This window comes from Pelecanus crispus, chromosome W, assembly GCF_030463565.1.
Source record: "Pelecanus crispus isolate bPelCri1 chromosome W, bPelCri1.pri, whole genome shotgun sequence".
Classification (NCBI taxonomy): domain Eukaryota; kingdom Metazoa; phylum Chordata; class Aves; order Pelecaniformes; family Pelecanidae; genus Pelecanus; species Pelecanus crispus.
The window spans coordinates 7,886,459-7,903,323 of NC_134675.1; the positions used below are offsets into that span (position 1 = coordinate 7,886,459).

General features: G+C 42.1%; 1 protein-coding gene across 1 annotated transcript in view; it reads right to left on the reverse strand.

Moving 5' to 3' along the window:
- Positions 1-2,305: 2,305 nt before the first annotated feature.
- The window catches only part of LOC142596490 (potassium/sodium hyperpolarization-activated cyclic nucleotide-gated channel 1-like), a 221,175-nt gene continuing 206,615 nt past the window's right edge, over positions 2,306-16,865 (reverse strand). Inside the window, exons 7-8 of the mRNA XM_075725613.1 lie at positions 5,000-5,164; positions 2,306-3,099 (exon numbers count right to left, since the gene is read on the reverse strand). Of these exons, the coding sequence (XP_075581728.1) occupies positions 2,306-3,099; positions 5,000-5,164 (959 nt within the window). The remainder of the gene's footprint in view (positions 3,100-4,999; positions 5,165-16,865) is intronic.

Here is a 16,865-nt window from a genome sequence, read left to right on the forward strand (position 1 = left end):
TATATACATTCATACATATATATATGTATATAATTTTATACCCTGTACCATTTTTTTGAATTAACATACAAATCCTAGATATTGTCCACGCTATTACAAAGTCATTAAAAATTATTTATGGTTTCACTGAAAGACCATGTGAATTAATATTTCTTCATAGTGGTTAAAATAAAATAAAAAAATATATAAAAATATTTCGCTAGTAACCCCATTTCTCCTAGCAAAAGTAAAGCTTAAACAGTTTGAAAGATCACTATATGATCTTAATTAACTGACAGATTTTGTTAGTATTAAAATAATATAAGGAGTATTGTACTGATAAATAAATGGTCTTGCAGCATATCCATAATGTTCCAAACACTTTTAAACAATCGCTTCTTCATATACTACTCTGGGCCACTTGGCCTAATAGCAGCAGCATGTTAATGGGTTAATTACATTGATTTTTACTGGTGAGTGGGAGTCAGCAAAAACTAGAAGTTTTTTTTTAAATTTTTATTTGATGCACCACTGTAGTAAAAGGTGTAACAGGTAGCATGGGTTCAAGCTCTGTTAGCTTTAGAATATTTACTTGGCTCTCAAGTACATCTGGATTCACTGCATTATGTAGTTTGTGATGTTATTTAATTTTTTTCATGCATTGTTAAACTCAGCATTAATGGGAAAAGAACTCCATTGCATTCACTTCCTTCGCATGAGTCAGCTGGGTTTTAAGGAACAGAATATGTGCTTGTATCATATCCATAATGCTGATTTTTCAATGAGTTAAATTATGACACATTTAGTTTCAATCTCTATTTAATGATTACAATAGAACTTTTTTGTGGATAACATAACGCGAAGGTTTGAGCAAACAAAACAAAATGTTCACAGTACAGTATGCTTTAACCCTGCTTTCTGTCACCACTTCCTTTCTGTTTTGAAGACATAAAAAATAATAAACCTTGTACCTATGGGCTATGCTTGGAACTACATGCCTTAGGATATACTAGCCATTTAATTACAATATACACAGAGCAAATCGTGCATTTCCAGACAGACTTGATGCTATATTATATTTATGTTTTTTAAATTAACACCACAGTCAACTACAAAACTACAGTGAAGACACAGAAAGCACCTGAAAGACTAAATCAAGCTGTGGTTTACAAATAATCCTTTAAATGAAAAACCTCACTTCTAGACTTAAACCAGAGATTCAAAGTCAGCATTATAGGAATTTTAAGGTAGACACAATTAATGAATGGTTATTATTTTCTAAGATACCGTAAAGCCTTTTCCTACAATGGCTGACTGAACCTATTTTTATTGTCTTTTTTTTTTTCCAAAGCATGCATGGAATATTTTCAGATGCTATTGAGGGTAAGGAGAAGAAAAGTGATGGTATTGGTGAAGTACAAGCGGTTTGCAGGATCAAGCGTACAATTTTGCATAAAACATTGCATGTAAAAGTAACATTGTAGGTTTTAAGCCATTGCAGTACAATTCAACAGTTGTGTTGCACTTAGCTTTAACAAATTTTAAAACTGTAAATTTTGAAGTGAAGAGCTGAACCTAGATTCCTAAACAAAGACCTTGCAATGTTACAATACATAGAAGCTATTTTTGTTTGGGTCTAAAAAGTTATTTACAATGGCAATATTTATAGTCTTTGTAAAAGTCTTTAGCAATGTGAAGATTGAAGTCCACCCAGTTTTCTGAAACAACAGAATGGTTGACATGTCGTGAGGTTACAAACTATCCAGAGGAGTGCTAGTGCCAGCCTTATGACTTCAGGTGTTTGCAATTTATTTGTTTTCTAATGTAATTCTGAATGGAAAGTGCTAAAATATGAAATGCAATAGGAAATAACAACTGAAGTCTTCATGAGAAATTAACAATGTGTATGTAATAAATGAAATAATGAAGGTTTCAGAATATCACTCAGTACTATGTTTTAGTCACATTGATTTTTATTTTTTTAATATACTTGTTTGAAGTTTGTTATTGTGTTTACAATTTTCCCATGAAAATAAACAGAGAAATCGTTCAGACCGATTTTAAAGTCAACACGTTAAAAATAAATAATATTACAACTGAATTTAGACTTCTTTAATGGTTGCAAGAAAGGAAGACATGAATTCAAACAAGTTTTTTGATATATATATTTTATATACATATAATTCTTACATTCGTTATGTAGGGCAAAGCTGTTTAAAGTATTTTTCTCGTAGTAGACTGCTGGGGTACATTAGGAAATAGGCTAAAACAGTTTCAGGGATGGTTCTCAGTTCGTTACAAGTCTGTTGCTCACAGTTACCAGGGATCATAAATTTGATGCAAACCGCAGCTTCTCTCCCTCAGGCTCTGTGCTTAAGATTGTGGAAGAGTCCCTTTGCAGAGGGGCTGTGGGCGGCGTGGCCCCCTGATTCGGGGGGATGGCTCCTGAGGACATCTGTCGGAAGAGTGAGACACGCTGGGGGATGGTGGCCTGGCTGGCCGGGGGTATGCTGGGGCCAGGGGTGGGCTGCGGGAGGGAGGTGAGGGACTCCCCCACGGTGGGGTGAGGCCTGGCAATCAGGGTAGAGATCTCGTGGGGCAGGGAAGGCTGAGAGGCAGAGAGGGGCCGCACCTCCCAGGTTAGGTTGGTGTTATGGACCTCGTTCTTCTGCATGGCACCAGGTGGCTGCTGGGGTGCCTGCAGCTGCTGCTGCATGAGGGAGAGCTGTGAGGCAGTTGGCGAGATGTACTGGAATGTTCGGCCAGCCAGAGGGCTCTGTACGGGTGGGCTGCAGATGGTGGTGGTGTAGGAGCAGGGGGAGAGGATGATGGCTTGCTGGGGCATCTGCGTGCTGGGCAAGGTGGAGTGTAGGTTTCCGTGAGAAAGGCTGCTTACAGCGTAAACGGGAGGGGACTGCGTCCTGATGCGCAACGATGAGGTGGTGATGGAGGTGCTGGAGTTCAGTGCAGGCATCTGCTGCAAGCTCACCGGGGCGATGGTCTGCACCATCTCTCTGTCATGCTTCACGATCTGCTTCAAGATCTCATTCTCCTGGTTGTTGAAAACCCTGGTGTTGAGGTCCTTCTGGAACTTCTGCAGGAGGATCGAGTTCTTCTTCCCTTTACAGAGAGGCAGAAGAGTTAGCAAGCTTGACATGCAGGGGCAGATCCTCACTCTGACTCTGCATTTCAACCTCCATCACTGAGGGCTATATTGGCATTGTAAAAGCCTGAGCAAACACCAATATGAGCACTGGCCACAGCTCGGCAGTGAGCCCACTATGATAGGCTGTGCCACACCAATCTCCCCAGGAGCCAGGGGACCAAAGAGCTCATCCCTTGCGGTGGAGTGGTGCTGAGCCTCTCCAGGCACTGCCGCAGCAACTCACAGTAGCATGCAGCTCCTGACAGATGGCCTCCACGCACACCCAGTTCCCCCTCTCTCTGCACCAGCACGGCAGGTTTTCATAACACCATTGTGCTCAAAGACACCTGAACCTGTGCCTCTTCACTTGTAGTGCATTGCTATTACTACAGTTATTCTGAAAATGTAACCACAGTAATTTACTGAAAAACAGGGTGGAAAAAGCTACCAGGCTCTGCATGTGTAACGTCTTTCTCTCTCCTTGCAAAATGGTTCTAATTTCCACTAAACTGTTACATAAGTTATAAATATATCTGCCATTTAGCACATTTCCTGGAAATAATTATTAGACGTTAGTAACCAGTGACCACCAGCTTGCAAGAAATCATCTTTTTAAATATTTGTGAATTAATATGAACTCACAGCTAATGTGACACCTGCTTACACAATAAAGACTGCTGTACACTGTCCTGATGTTTGCTTGATGGCTCTCAGTGTCTGCAAGATGTAGACACTATTCTGTGTCATCAGATGCACAGGAACACAGTTGCACTCAATTGTTTCTTTTTTTCAATAAAACAGTTCATATTTTATCTTTTGTCCTGTGTAGATTTCATATTGTAAACACAGCACTTCAGACAGGATTACTACTCCAAGAGCAGACTGGACTTTACTACTAATATTATTTAAACACATATTACTTTGAGTTGGACTACATTTCCAGAGAGTCTTGAGAGATAAATTATAAGAGTTTGAAAAGTCTTGAAAACATAAATTAATGCACTGAGTGTTCACAATCTGCAAAATACTAAAACAGGTCTATTAAATATTTGAAACATGTATACATGTATTTAATTTCTTTACTCTTGCTATATTAAAAAAAACAAGTTTTCTTCCAAATCAGAATAAACAAATTTTTATGCATAGCTGCATTTTAAAACCAGTGTCAATAATGATGATCAGAGTGCACTTGTCCTGACCAAAGACCATATATTTTATCTAGTATGTCCTATTAGAGAGGTCCAGAATGTCTGGATGCACAACAGCAGACTTCACACACCCTGTTTTGATAATCTGCCATATCATTCTGCTTTTCACTTGGATATCATTGGCCTGCTTTTCTGATTGCAAGCAGATCTCAGTAACGCCAGTGTGCAGCCATCAGTGCTAGCAGTGCCCATGTTGTGAGGAAAATGAGATCCCTGCTGCAGAGGACTAATTCACTTCAACAAACATGGGTTTTGTGAGTGCTGAGAGACTTCAGCTCTTCCCAGCATTATAGATGTCATCTGTAAACTATTTATGTAGGAAAATGTCATCCACTGCTCATGAAACTGCAATAAATCCTATGAGTGCTGAGGGCAGCAAAAAAAAAAAAAAGGGATTAATAAATAATATTAATGATAATTAAAGTATACAAAATAATCCTCAGAGGACTACAAGAGCTTTCTAAAATTCAAAGGTTTTTATTATTTAAAAGTGAGCTTGCAGAATTTCTTGTCTGGACACATCTTATAGATCAACAGAACATTTACTGCAGTGTAACAGAAATGAAACTTTTAAGAAGGATTTAATCTGGGCATTTTATCCTTCAACTCAAGGAAAAGAAAAGGTAGAAAGGTTTTAAGAATTCCAAATATGGGAAAAAAATAATACCTATCCTGTCAAGTCTATCAATTGCCACTGTTTCAAAGGCCCTTCTCATCATGGGGTACTCTTCCAGAACCTCATTGAAGTTGTCCACCGAGAGGGAATACAGGCGACAGTACGTGTCTGCTCGTACACTGGCAGTTCGACGGCCCTTGGTCAAAAGGCAAATCTCTGGGGAGAGAAAAATTCAACACACACAGGAAACAAAGAAGTTAGTGAACCATGTGAAACTTAAAAGCTGGGAAGTGACTTAGTGCTAACAGTAGTCAGCATCAATTTTTCTATTGCTGTTTGCGCAAGGTTGCAAGGGCAACCCTGAAGGTGTTTGATTCTATTTTTGCTACTCTGAAAAAATAACTGATCTCCTTTAAGAGCCCTGCTTATAGGTTTTCTCAGTCTAGATGCTGATTTTATCAGGCCTTTTTAAAAAAAAATCTTTTTTAAAGTGTAAGAAATGATCCATCTGCACAGCTTGCTGACTCAATTAACCCAAGTGATTCTATTGATTTTTTTAAAATATTCAGCTGACATAATAATTCACCAGATTTACTAAACTAATTTAATACATGATATAATGATATTTGAATATAAGAACTGCTCAAAGAAAACAAATGCTTCAGGCATGAAAATGCCTTCTATTTCCTTAGGTTTTATGTCCTAGGTATTTTGGGAGAGTAAACTTATGATTTTAGACTTTTTCCCCTCATTGAGCTAAACAACAGAAACCTTTTAACATCTGCTTACTCCATTTGAGTAGTCTAGTAGACTTTCTCTGCAAGTGCCTCCAACAGGAATTCATCATTCTGGAACAGAAGAGACCAAAGCTATACATAGAGTCCCAAGAAACAGCCCCAGTCTTGCAACTGCTGATTCCTGAATCCGCAGGAAGATGGTTACTGGATAAAGGCCAAAGTCAATGCCCAAGGTTTATAACAGCAAAACATATGGGGTAGAATAAGAGAGTAAATCCATCTTAGGGAAGTGTCCTGGTTTCGGCTGGGATAGAGTTAATTTTCTTCCTAGTAGCTGGCATAGTGCTGTGTTTTGGATTTAGTATGAGAAGAATGTTGATAACACACTGATGTATTTAGTTGTTGCTAAGTACTGCTTATGCTAGTCAAGGACTTTTCAGCTTCCCATGCTCTGCCAGGTGCACAAGAAGCTGGGAGGGGGCACAGCCAGAATAGTTGACCCAAACTGCCCCAAGGGCTATTCCATACCATGTGACGTCATGCTCACTATAGAAACTGGGAGGGGTTGGCCGGGGGGCAGTGATCGCTGCTCAGGAACTGTCTGGGTATCGGTCAGCGGGTAGTGAGCAATTGCATTGTGCATCACTTGCTTTGTATATCATTATTATTATTATCATTATTATATTGTTACTATTATCATTACTAATTTACTTTATTTCAAGTATTAAACTGTTCTTATCTCAACCCAGGAGTGTTTCTTACTCTTACTCCTCCGATTCTCTCCCCCATCCCATCGGGGCAGGGGGAGTGAGCGAGCGGCTGTGTGGTGCTTAGTTGCTGGCTGGGGCTAAACCACGACAGGAAGTTTCCCAATAGAAGTCTTCAATATTCAGACATGTTATATAAGTCCTCATATATTTGTAAAGTTGTCAAACTCAAAATACTGCTGATATGCCACTTTTTAAATGCATATATGATAATTCTTTTCTGCATCTTCACCCCTCTTTTCAATGAAGATTTACATTAGAAAAGTTTAAGTAAGGCTTAGTATTACTTAAAATAAAAGAATATTTAACACAGTATTAAATAGAGTCGGTCAGAATTATTTTTCATTATATATTCCAGTTACCTAAAAGTGAAGCTCTTTGCAGAAGACTTCAGAATTAAAAAAGAATTTGGAAGCTTCTTTCAAATTGTCTATCCATTCTTACCTATCTATCCGTATTCCCTAAAAGGTAAAAATAAAATCTGTTTTCTTTTAGATCACAACTGGTGTTTTATTAAAACATTCAAGTTCAAGTAATTTATATTAAAATAAAAAAAAATTTAGAACTCAGTTGCAAAAAGAAGTGTTTGAGTAGATTCCATTTTCAAGTTTGGGAATAAGAAAACACTTAGAAATAGAAACAATTCTTGGTGGAAGATCATTTCCCTACCCAGTTCTAGCAGTTAAGAGCAGTGAGTTCATATTTGTTCATATTTAAATACTAGCAGTGGGCAAGGAAACTGTCTCCTAACCTGCTTGTATGTTTATCACAAACTATCATTCTCAATGAAGTGTGGAAATAAAAATATTATTCATTAAAAAAAATAAAGAATTCTGCATGCTTAACTTCAGAAGTATAATTACAGAATCATAGAATGCTTTGGGTTGCAAGGGACCTTTAGAGGCCATCTAGCCCAACCCCCCTGCAGTGAGCAGGGACAGCTTTAACCAGATCAGGGTGCTCAAAGCCCCGTCTATGAGATAGGAGACTCAGAAGAGTGAGAAAAACTCCCGAGTTGAGATAAGAACATTTTAATAATTGAAATAAAGTAAAATAGTAGTAGCAATAATAACAATATAATAATAACAGTAATAATATACAAAGCAAGTGATGCACAATGCAATTGCTCACCACCCACCGACCGATACCCAGCCAGTTCCCGAGCAGCGATTGCTGCTCCCCGGCAAAGCCCCCTCAGTTTCTATACTGAGCATGACACCATATGGTATGGAATAGCCCTTTGGGCAGTTTGGGTCAACTATTCTGGCTGTGCCCCCTCCCAGCTTCTTGTGCGCCTGGCAGAGCATGGGAAGCTGAAAAGTCCTTGACTAGCATAAGCAGTACTTAGCAACAACTAAATACATCAGTGTGTTATCAACATTCTTCTCCTACTAAATCCAAAACACAGCACTATGCCTGCTACTAGGAAGAAAATTAACTCTATCCCAGCCAAAACCAGGACAGTATCCACCCCTTATTCTATACCATCTATGTCAAGCACAGGTCCTACCCTTTCCAATGCGTTCTAACTAATAATAGAATCATAGAATCATAGAAACGTTTAGGTTGGAAAAGACCTTTAAGATCATCCAGTCCAACCATTAACCTACACTACCAAGTCCACACTAAACCAATTAAGGGTAGACTAGACTAAACCATGTCCCAGAGTGCCACATCTACCCGTTTTTTGAACGCTTCCAGGGATTTAGCTTTGCTAAAGTCCAGGCAGATGACATCCACAGCCTTTCCTTCATCCACCAGGCGGGTCACCAGGCCATAAAAGGAGATCAGGTTGGTCAAGCAGGACCTGCCTTTCATGAACCCATGCTGGATGGGCCTGATCCCCTGGTTGACCTGCACATGCCTGTTGAGTTCACTCAATATGAACCGCTCCATAATCTTTCCTGGCACCGAGGTCAGGCTGACAGTTCCTCGGGTCCTCCTTCCGGCCCTTCTTGTAGATGGGCATCACATTGGCAAGCCTCCAGTCATCAGGGACCTCCCCTGTTAACCAGGACTGCTGACAGATGATGGAAAGTGGCTTGGTGAACTCCTCCACCAGCTCCCTCAGTACTCTCGGGTGGATCCCATCTGGCCCCATAGACTTGTGAGCGTCCAGGTGGCATAGCAGGTGATTAACTGCTTCCTCCTGGACTATGAGGTCTCCATTCTGCTCCCCGTCCCTGCCTTCCAGCTGAGGGGGCTGAGTACCCTGGGGATGACTGGTCTGGCTGTTAAACACAGAGGCAAAGAAGGCATTAAGTACCTCAGCCTTTTCCTCATGCTCAGTGACAATGTTTCCCCACAAACAGCAAAGAAAGGATGGAGATCCTCCTTGGCTCTCCTTTTATTGCTGATGTACTTATAAAAACATTTTTTATTATCTTTTACAACAGTGGCCAGGTTGAGTTCTAGCTGGGCTTTTGCTTTTCTAATTTCCTCCCTGAATGACCTAACAAGATCCCTGTACTCCTCCTGAGTTGCCTGCCCCTTCTTCCAAAGGTGGTAGACTCTCCTTTTTTCCCTGAGTCCCCGCAAAAGCTCCCTATTCAGACAGGCCGGTCGTTTTCCCCTCCGGTTGGTCTTACGGCACACGGGGACAGCCCGCTCCTGCGCCCTTAAGACTTCCTTCTTGAAGAAGGCCCAGCCTTCCTGGACCCCTTTGCCTTTCCAGACTGCCTCCCAAGGGACTTTCCCAACCAGGGTCCTGAACAGACCAAAGTCTGCCCTCCGGAAGTCCATGGTAACAGTTTTGCTGCCCCTCCTCTTTACATTGCCAAGAATCGAGAACTCTGTCATATCGTGGTCGCTAAGCCCAAGACAGCCTCCAACCATGACATCTCCCACAAGCCCTTCTCTGTTTGTAACCAGCAGGTCAAGTGAGGCACCACCCCTGGTAGGCTCACTTGCCAGCTGCATCAGAAAGTTATCCTCCACACACTCTAGGAACTTCCAAGACTGTTGCCTCTCTGCTGTGTTGTATTTCCAGCAGATGTCCGGCAAGTTGAAGTCCCCCACAAGAACAAGGGCTGGCGATTGCGAGACTTCTGCCAGCCACTTGTAGAATGCTTCATCTATCTCTGCATCCTGGTTGGGTGGTCTATAGCAGAATCCCAACAAAACGTCCGCCTTGCTGGCCTTCCCCCTCATCCTTACCCATTAGCACTTGACCTTATCATCAGCACTGTCAAGCTCTATACAGTCAAAACACTCCCTAACATACAGAGCCACCCCACCGCCTCTCCTTCCCTGCCTATCCCTTCTGAAGAGCTTATAGCCATCCAGTGCAGCACTCCAGTCATGAGAGTCGTCCCACCACGTTTCTGTGATGGCGACTACGTCATAGCCATCCTGCTGCACAAGGGCTTCCAGCTCCTCTTGTTTGTTGCCCATGCTATATGTATTGGTGTACATGCACTTGAGATGGGCTATCGATTTCGCCCCCAATGTTGCCATGCCACCCCTGGGCTCCTTACTAGCAGGCCCGTTTATATCCCCTTCCCCCTTCAAACCTCGTTTAAAACCCTCTCAATGAGTCCCGCCAACTCATGAGCGAGGATCCTTTTCCCCTTTGGAGACAGCTGAACTCCATCTGCTGCCAGCAGGCCTGGTGCCGTGCAAACCTCCCCATGATCGAAAACCCCCAAATTCCACTGATGGCTCCAGCCTCTGAGCCACCTGTTAATCAGGTGAGTTTTCCCATTCCTTTCAGCACTCTTAACCGCCACTGAGGGGATTGAGGAAAACACTACCTGCGGTCCCGATCCTGCGACTAATCGCCCCAGTGCCCTGAAGTCCCTCTTCATTGCTTTAGGAACTCTCTCTGTAATCTCATCACTGCCCACCTGTACAACCAGCAGTGGGTAATAATCGGAGGGCCTCATGAGATCGGGGAGTTTCCTAGTAATGTCCTTAACCCGGGCCCCAGGGAGGCAGCAGACTTCCCTGTGGGATGGGTCCGGGCGGCAGATTGGGCCTTCAGTTCCCCGCAGGAGGGAATCGCCTACCACAATTACCCTCCTTTTTTTCTTAACAGGGGCAGTCGTAATCCGTGGGGTTGACTGACTGGCCCTCAGCAACCCCCTGGCTGGACCTTCACCCTCACCTCCCTCCCCGCCTGCCTGGCCCTCAACTTCCAGAGCCCCATATCTCTTGTGTAGGGGCAACTGGGAAGGTGAGGGAAGCCAGGAGGGGATTCGCCTGCCTCCCCGGGCAGGGACCTGTTTCCATTCCCCCCCATCTCTTGGATCCCCTCCTTCTGCTCGCTGGCACGAGAGCAGGGGATCCTCCGCTCCTTGTGTGGCCTCCGCCTGCTGCCTTGGCCCCAGGGACAGCAGGGTGTGGCTCCACCAGTCTATCTCCCTCTCACTCTCCCTGATACTCCTCAGCCTTTCCACCTCCTCCTTCAGCTCTGCCACCAGGCTGAGGAGATCATCTACCTGGTCACAGCCAAGACATCTGCTGTCTCCGCTGCCCTGCGGTACAAGCGACAGGCTCAGGCACTCCCTGCAGCCAGCAACCTGGACAGCTGCATGTTTGTGTGGGAGCTCTGTCTGGGTCGCCGCATTCCTTCTGGCGGCGGCTTTTGGGTGAGTGGTAACCATAGCTGCCAGGTGTTCTCCTGGGAGGGCGATGACCACTGCCTGAGTTTCCCTTTGGAACTAGGAGCGGGGGCACTCAGCCTTCCCTGCACGCCCTGACCGCGCAAACTCCTGCGCAAACTGATGCGCCACGCCCTCCTGACGTGCCACGCCCTGTTTGCCTGTCCTGGTCGCCGCGCTCCTGGTCGCTCGTGCTCCCTGGGGGCTGCTTTTATAGGTGGGGGGGTTTGGCCGCCGTCACTCCTGTCCCCGCCCACGCTGCGTCAGAGCTGCCGCACGTCAGCAGCTCGCCCTTTCCCGCTCTTTTGCTGGGCTGCCCGCTCTCACCCTGCGCTTTTTGCCGCCTCAGCAAGGGTGCCCCGGCACGAGCGTCCGCTCCGGAGCCCTTCGCCTCGGAGACTGCTATCCAGCCTTGGGGTAGATCTCTGGATGATATTCTTAAATTGTTTACTGACCTTTATCAAAACCGAAACAATATTCCCAAGAAGTATCAATAGAAGTATCTTAACTGCCCAGGGGGGTTCAAGATACTGAAAAGTTGTTGTAATGAAGGAGGAAACATCACAGAAGAAGGTAGCAAAAGTGCCATTCTGTATTTCCTCCACAACAAACCTCTCAGAGGAAGAAGTATAATTGCTAACTCTCTCTATGAGGTACTACCCGAAGTACAGTAGTGACTTCTGTATGAAACCGAGATACCAAAGAATGCTCAAGGTCAGGATTTTGATAAGGAGCCTCCCAAGCAAAAGATCATGAATCACTGCAGAGCATAGCACACTGCACAAACTAACAACAAGCTTTAATGTGTACTGCAAAAAAACCAGCATGGCGCAGATCAGATGAACTAATATCGTGACCGGCAACTGTTAGCAGACTCCTTAATACACTCTGGTTAATCTGTTATTATCTCAAACCCTTCGAGCCCCACGTTGGGCACTAAAAGGACTGTCGTGGTTTAGCCCCAGCCAGCAACTAAGCACCACGCAGCCGCTCGCTCACTCCCCCTACCCCGATGGGATGGGGGAGAGAATTGGAGGAGTAAGAGTGAGAAACACTCCTGGGTTGAGATAAGAACAGTTTAATAATTGCAATAATGTAAAATAGTAATTATAGTAATAACAATATAATATTGGTAATAATAATAATATACAAAGCAAGTGATGCACAATGCAATTGCTCACCACCCACCGACCGATACCCAGCCAGTTCCCGAGCAGCGATCGCTGCTCCCCGGCCATGCGGTTGGCATGGTGCACTGCCTTCATGCTGACATTTTCAAAGTGTCAAATCCTTTATCTTTCCTTTCCAAACATAGGAATGTCCTCAGTTCCACTTAACAATTATGTATTAGGCTACAGTGAGCCTGTAATTCAACTCTTAATGCTAGTTTTACTTTAACTATTTAATCCCTTTGGACAACTGTTCCCTAGAACTTTCGAAACAAATGTCAATCACTGCACTAATGAAAAATGACTGTTTGAAAGCAGTAAACAATGCTAAAAACATTCATTTGTTCTTACAGTCCATATTTAATACAAATGGAATTAATTTATCTGTGCAAATCACAATTTCTGTTCTGCTAGCCTAAGATCTTTCCCAGAGAACAATGCAGCTCTCAAAAGGACGTTGAAAAGGGCTCAAATACCGTGTACTTTTTGCTGTCAAGGCATTGAACTAAAACCCACAATAATAAAAGTTTGAAGCTAAGCCTGTTCTGAAGGTTATAATTATAATAATCAAAATTGATCAACAATATATCAGTTGCACACATACATGGCAGTATTTCATTAGGAGCATCAGGTTCAGTTTTTGGAACACCATAAATTTCTGAAGAAGCTTGCCCATATCTGTATCTTGTAAAACAGGGGACATGCAGATCTTATTTTATTATTGCATTAGTGTGACAAAACCCTCTGGATAGGAAATTCTACATACCTGAAAGACAGCACTAATGAAGACTGATTTTGGGAAAACCTGAATGAGTTAAGGTGAATGACACAACCCATAGGATGACTCTTAAAGAATTAGGATTAGTAGGCCTTTTGTAAGGGCCACAGTTTTGGTACCAGCTGAGATCACTGGACTATATCAATATGCCACTGTAGGTGCTAATTTTCTCCCTCCCCTGTTGCTATGTGATTCCTAAACATTTTTTTCTTCAAGAAAATAACTGGGGATGTGGGAGCAGTTCACCTCTAGCACCATTTGTGATGTTGCATTGCTTTCCTAGTCTTTGCTGGATTGGTACATGGACTGGCTACCCTAGCAATAATTTCCTGTTTTCAATTTATATAGACCTATGAAAAACCTTTCTTTTCCTCTGGGAAGCAGTACAGCTTAGCTGACAGTGTGGCACCTATCCATTAACTGTCAGTTCATTTTCCATATAAATTATACTCCAGATGTAATTACTCAACTTTCTGTGTCACATTAACATTTGACTAGAGACTGAGAAACTTCAAAAATCAAAATAACAATATAAAGTTGCCTTGAAGACAAAATGTGTCCACAAACAGATAAACTGTGCTGATAAAGGAAACAGTTATGAGTCAAATAGTTAGCTGGTTTATTAAAAGCTATCAAACTGGTCCTGTCTCCATGGAACATATTTCTTAGCTTAGGATGGTGTGGTGGTACATCTCCCCCTGCCCCTGTTCTTCTGTTCTGTTTTTCCCCTTCACTTCAGCCGCTTTACAATCTCAGGAATTCCAGGCCACAGCTTTTGTGTAGCAAGTTGGTCAGTTAAGCGCCCCTTAATTGTACCAGAAACTCCTACATGGCTGGAGCAGAAAGCGGCCCTGTTCTTATCAAGATTCATATTATGGCTAACGAGGGGAACGAGAACAAACAGCTAGCCCAGACAGCCTTGAAACAGGGTGGTATCATCACTGCTGGAATTCCAACAACAAGCCGACCTGACTTGTGGCTCGGATGGAAATTTACTGGTGATTAAAGTCAATCATCTCACAATCCTATAAACGGCAGTCCTAAGTGAGGCCCTTTGAGCTCTCCTGGACCGCCGCGGGCCGCACCAGCATCTCCCTCTGATCGAAATGTCTCTCAGAGTCAGCGAAAACTAGCAGATTCCGAAAGTCTGCTGCCACCAGAACTCCATTGCCGGAGATCGACAACGGAACCTGGGCTGCTGATATTCTTCACTCCTCGAGGCTCTACTCTTGCCCGTTGAGAAATGCCAAGGCATTAGACGTGAGTATTTCACTAAACTCGAGGGGAATTTTTAACAAGTATACTATTTTCATATATGCATTTATAGTTGTGAGTGTGCATGTGTGAATCAATTTAAGTAGTTTGTAGATGTATGATTTAATTTTAAAAGGAGTTTTATATTGCTGTATTATTCTTATAGCATTACTCTCCTAAACCGTTGACCAAGTCTGAGACTAAGAGTGGGCCCAGCTGCACCTAGGCTCCTCCTTGAGAGGGAGTTTAGAAAGCAAGGGGGTCTAGTCTAAACCTCGTGACTCAACGGGAGGGCCCCCCCCCCTTTTACCTTTATTCCATATATATGCAATGCTTTTATGAATCATTTTAACTCAGTGTGATTTAATTCTCTTTTATGTGCTTCTATGTAGTAAGAGAGTGAACCTTGCCATCTTCAAATCTGTAACTAAGTCACTGTTTTGATCAATTTTGTCTAATCACTTTATTAATCATTGATGATTGAGTGCTATTAAAAATACTATAATCAAATTCTGCAATTTGCTACAAGTAAATTCTAACTTTTACTAAATCAAACTGTGTAAAGTCACTCATTCATAGTGAATTGACATAATCAGCAGGATTCACAGACCTGCATTCGTGACAGATGGTATATAGTAATATGTAGAAAACTAATACAATGAATTATTATCGTATGCACAGCTTTGTTTTGCAAGAACACAAAGACCAGAATGAAAGCAAAAGTTCACTTTACTAGGTGCAGGAACTAATTTTTTGTGGTAATTAATAAGTTAGTTAACTAGTATTTTAGCCAAGTAGTGCTCTCCATATTAAAATCAAGTAAAAATAACTAGTAATTTCTATGCATTTGTGAACTACAGCAGTTTATTAAGTGCTCTGTCCCCTTCCAAAGCTATAACAGGTTTCCTATCATCTGTCAGATTCAACATTACAGGATCTAATGACATGTCCTTCCAGCTGAGGATAGCTGACTATTGCTTTAGTTCCTCAGCAGGAAACTTGTTTCATCATGTAGCAGGTGTATACATTGTTGTGCAAATGGGCAAGCAGTTATTCAGACCATCTGGTTACTTTCAGCAGCAGCAGAAAGATGGAAAATCAAAGCAATTCAAAGGCTTGGGTCAGTTGGTCTAACATATTTGGGAATGTTTTATGAGAATGGGACAGAGGATTAGAATATTGTTTATTTTATAGAGAGCAATGAGTTACTAAACTATTATAGACAGAACTTCGATGTATGATAGCTCTTTGCATCCCCCCATGCTTTTGTGCCTTTTTATAGCAAGTCCTGTAAGTCTTCAGAGCATGTTTCCCAAAACTACCAGGTTTAGGTCATTCTCCCTAACTCTTCATAACAGCAGCTCTTTGAAATGGTGCTAAGACCGATAGTTCTTTATTTCCTTCAAGCTACTGAAGTTGTCCACTGACCAGAAACTAGCTAACAGGCACCTTCTTGGTGTGCCAGACACAGGAACGGACAGTAACGTTCAACCTGGGGCACTCTGCTCCCAGCTTTACAACAGGTAATGTGAGTGATATTTTTGCTTTAGCAAAGGACTATAATAAACTTCAAGCAATTAAAAAAAATCAATAAGCTTCTTGAGAAATGGTGAATCCCTCAGAAACGAAGTGATTTCCCAGTTCCGTGTTGACTTAACCATCTCCATCTCTAATACAGAAAACAGAGAGAAGCTGTTTCATATGATAAAAATGTGATTGCTTTAACATATAGTTTTGTATGTGTGTCTCCTTTTTCTTTATTAAACTCTGGAAAGCATCAAATAAATCTATCTTTAACTATTTTTTCTAACTTTTTAACATATTCTTTTTATCTTTCAATATATTATCATTAGTGCACAAAATGGAAAACCCAGGGATATGCTGCTTTTTGTTATAGACACTAAAATGATTAACACCAAGTCTTATTATTAGTCAGAATGTAACTTACACAAATTAAATGAGTTTCAGTAATTTATTTTCTCCACAATAATAATTAAATGCTATGCCAGATAGCTATGTGGATTTTGTTTTGCAAAACAGTGTTTACATTCACAATAGTCAAGACTGTGGAGGGTAAAAAAAAAAAAAAAAGCAATTCATATCCCCCAAATCCATATCTATGGAGTGGGTGGAAACGAAAAGGCTCAGGTAATACTTAGCTCTGAATTCAGTCCTATATTTACAAAAATTTAAAATATAGTCACTGCTTAACAAGAACATTACCGCAGGAAAGGAGCGAATTTAAGGAGGAAGGAAAATGCCTTTTACAGCCAGGTTTGTAATCTGGACTGTCCAAAAGAAAGGTATGCAAAACTTACACCTTTTCCCACCTTATTTACACTAAATATGGAATTGCAGATGTGGTGGGTTGACCCTGGCTGGATGCCAAGTGCCCACCAAAGCCACTCTATCACTCCCCTTCTCAACTGGACAGGGGAGAGAAAATATAACAAAAAAAGCTCATGGGTCGATATAAGGACAGGGAGATCACTCAGCAATTACCGTCACAGGCAAAACAGACTCGACTTGAGGAAAATCAGTTTAATTTATTGCCAATCAAAACTGAGTAGGAGAGAGGAGTGAGAACATGTGTAGGGTAATGAGAAATATA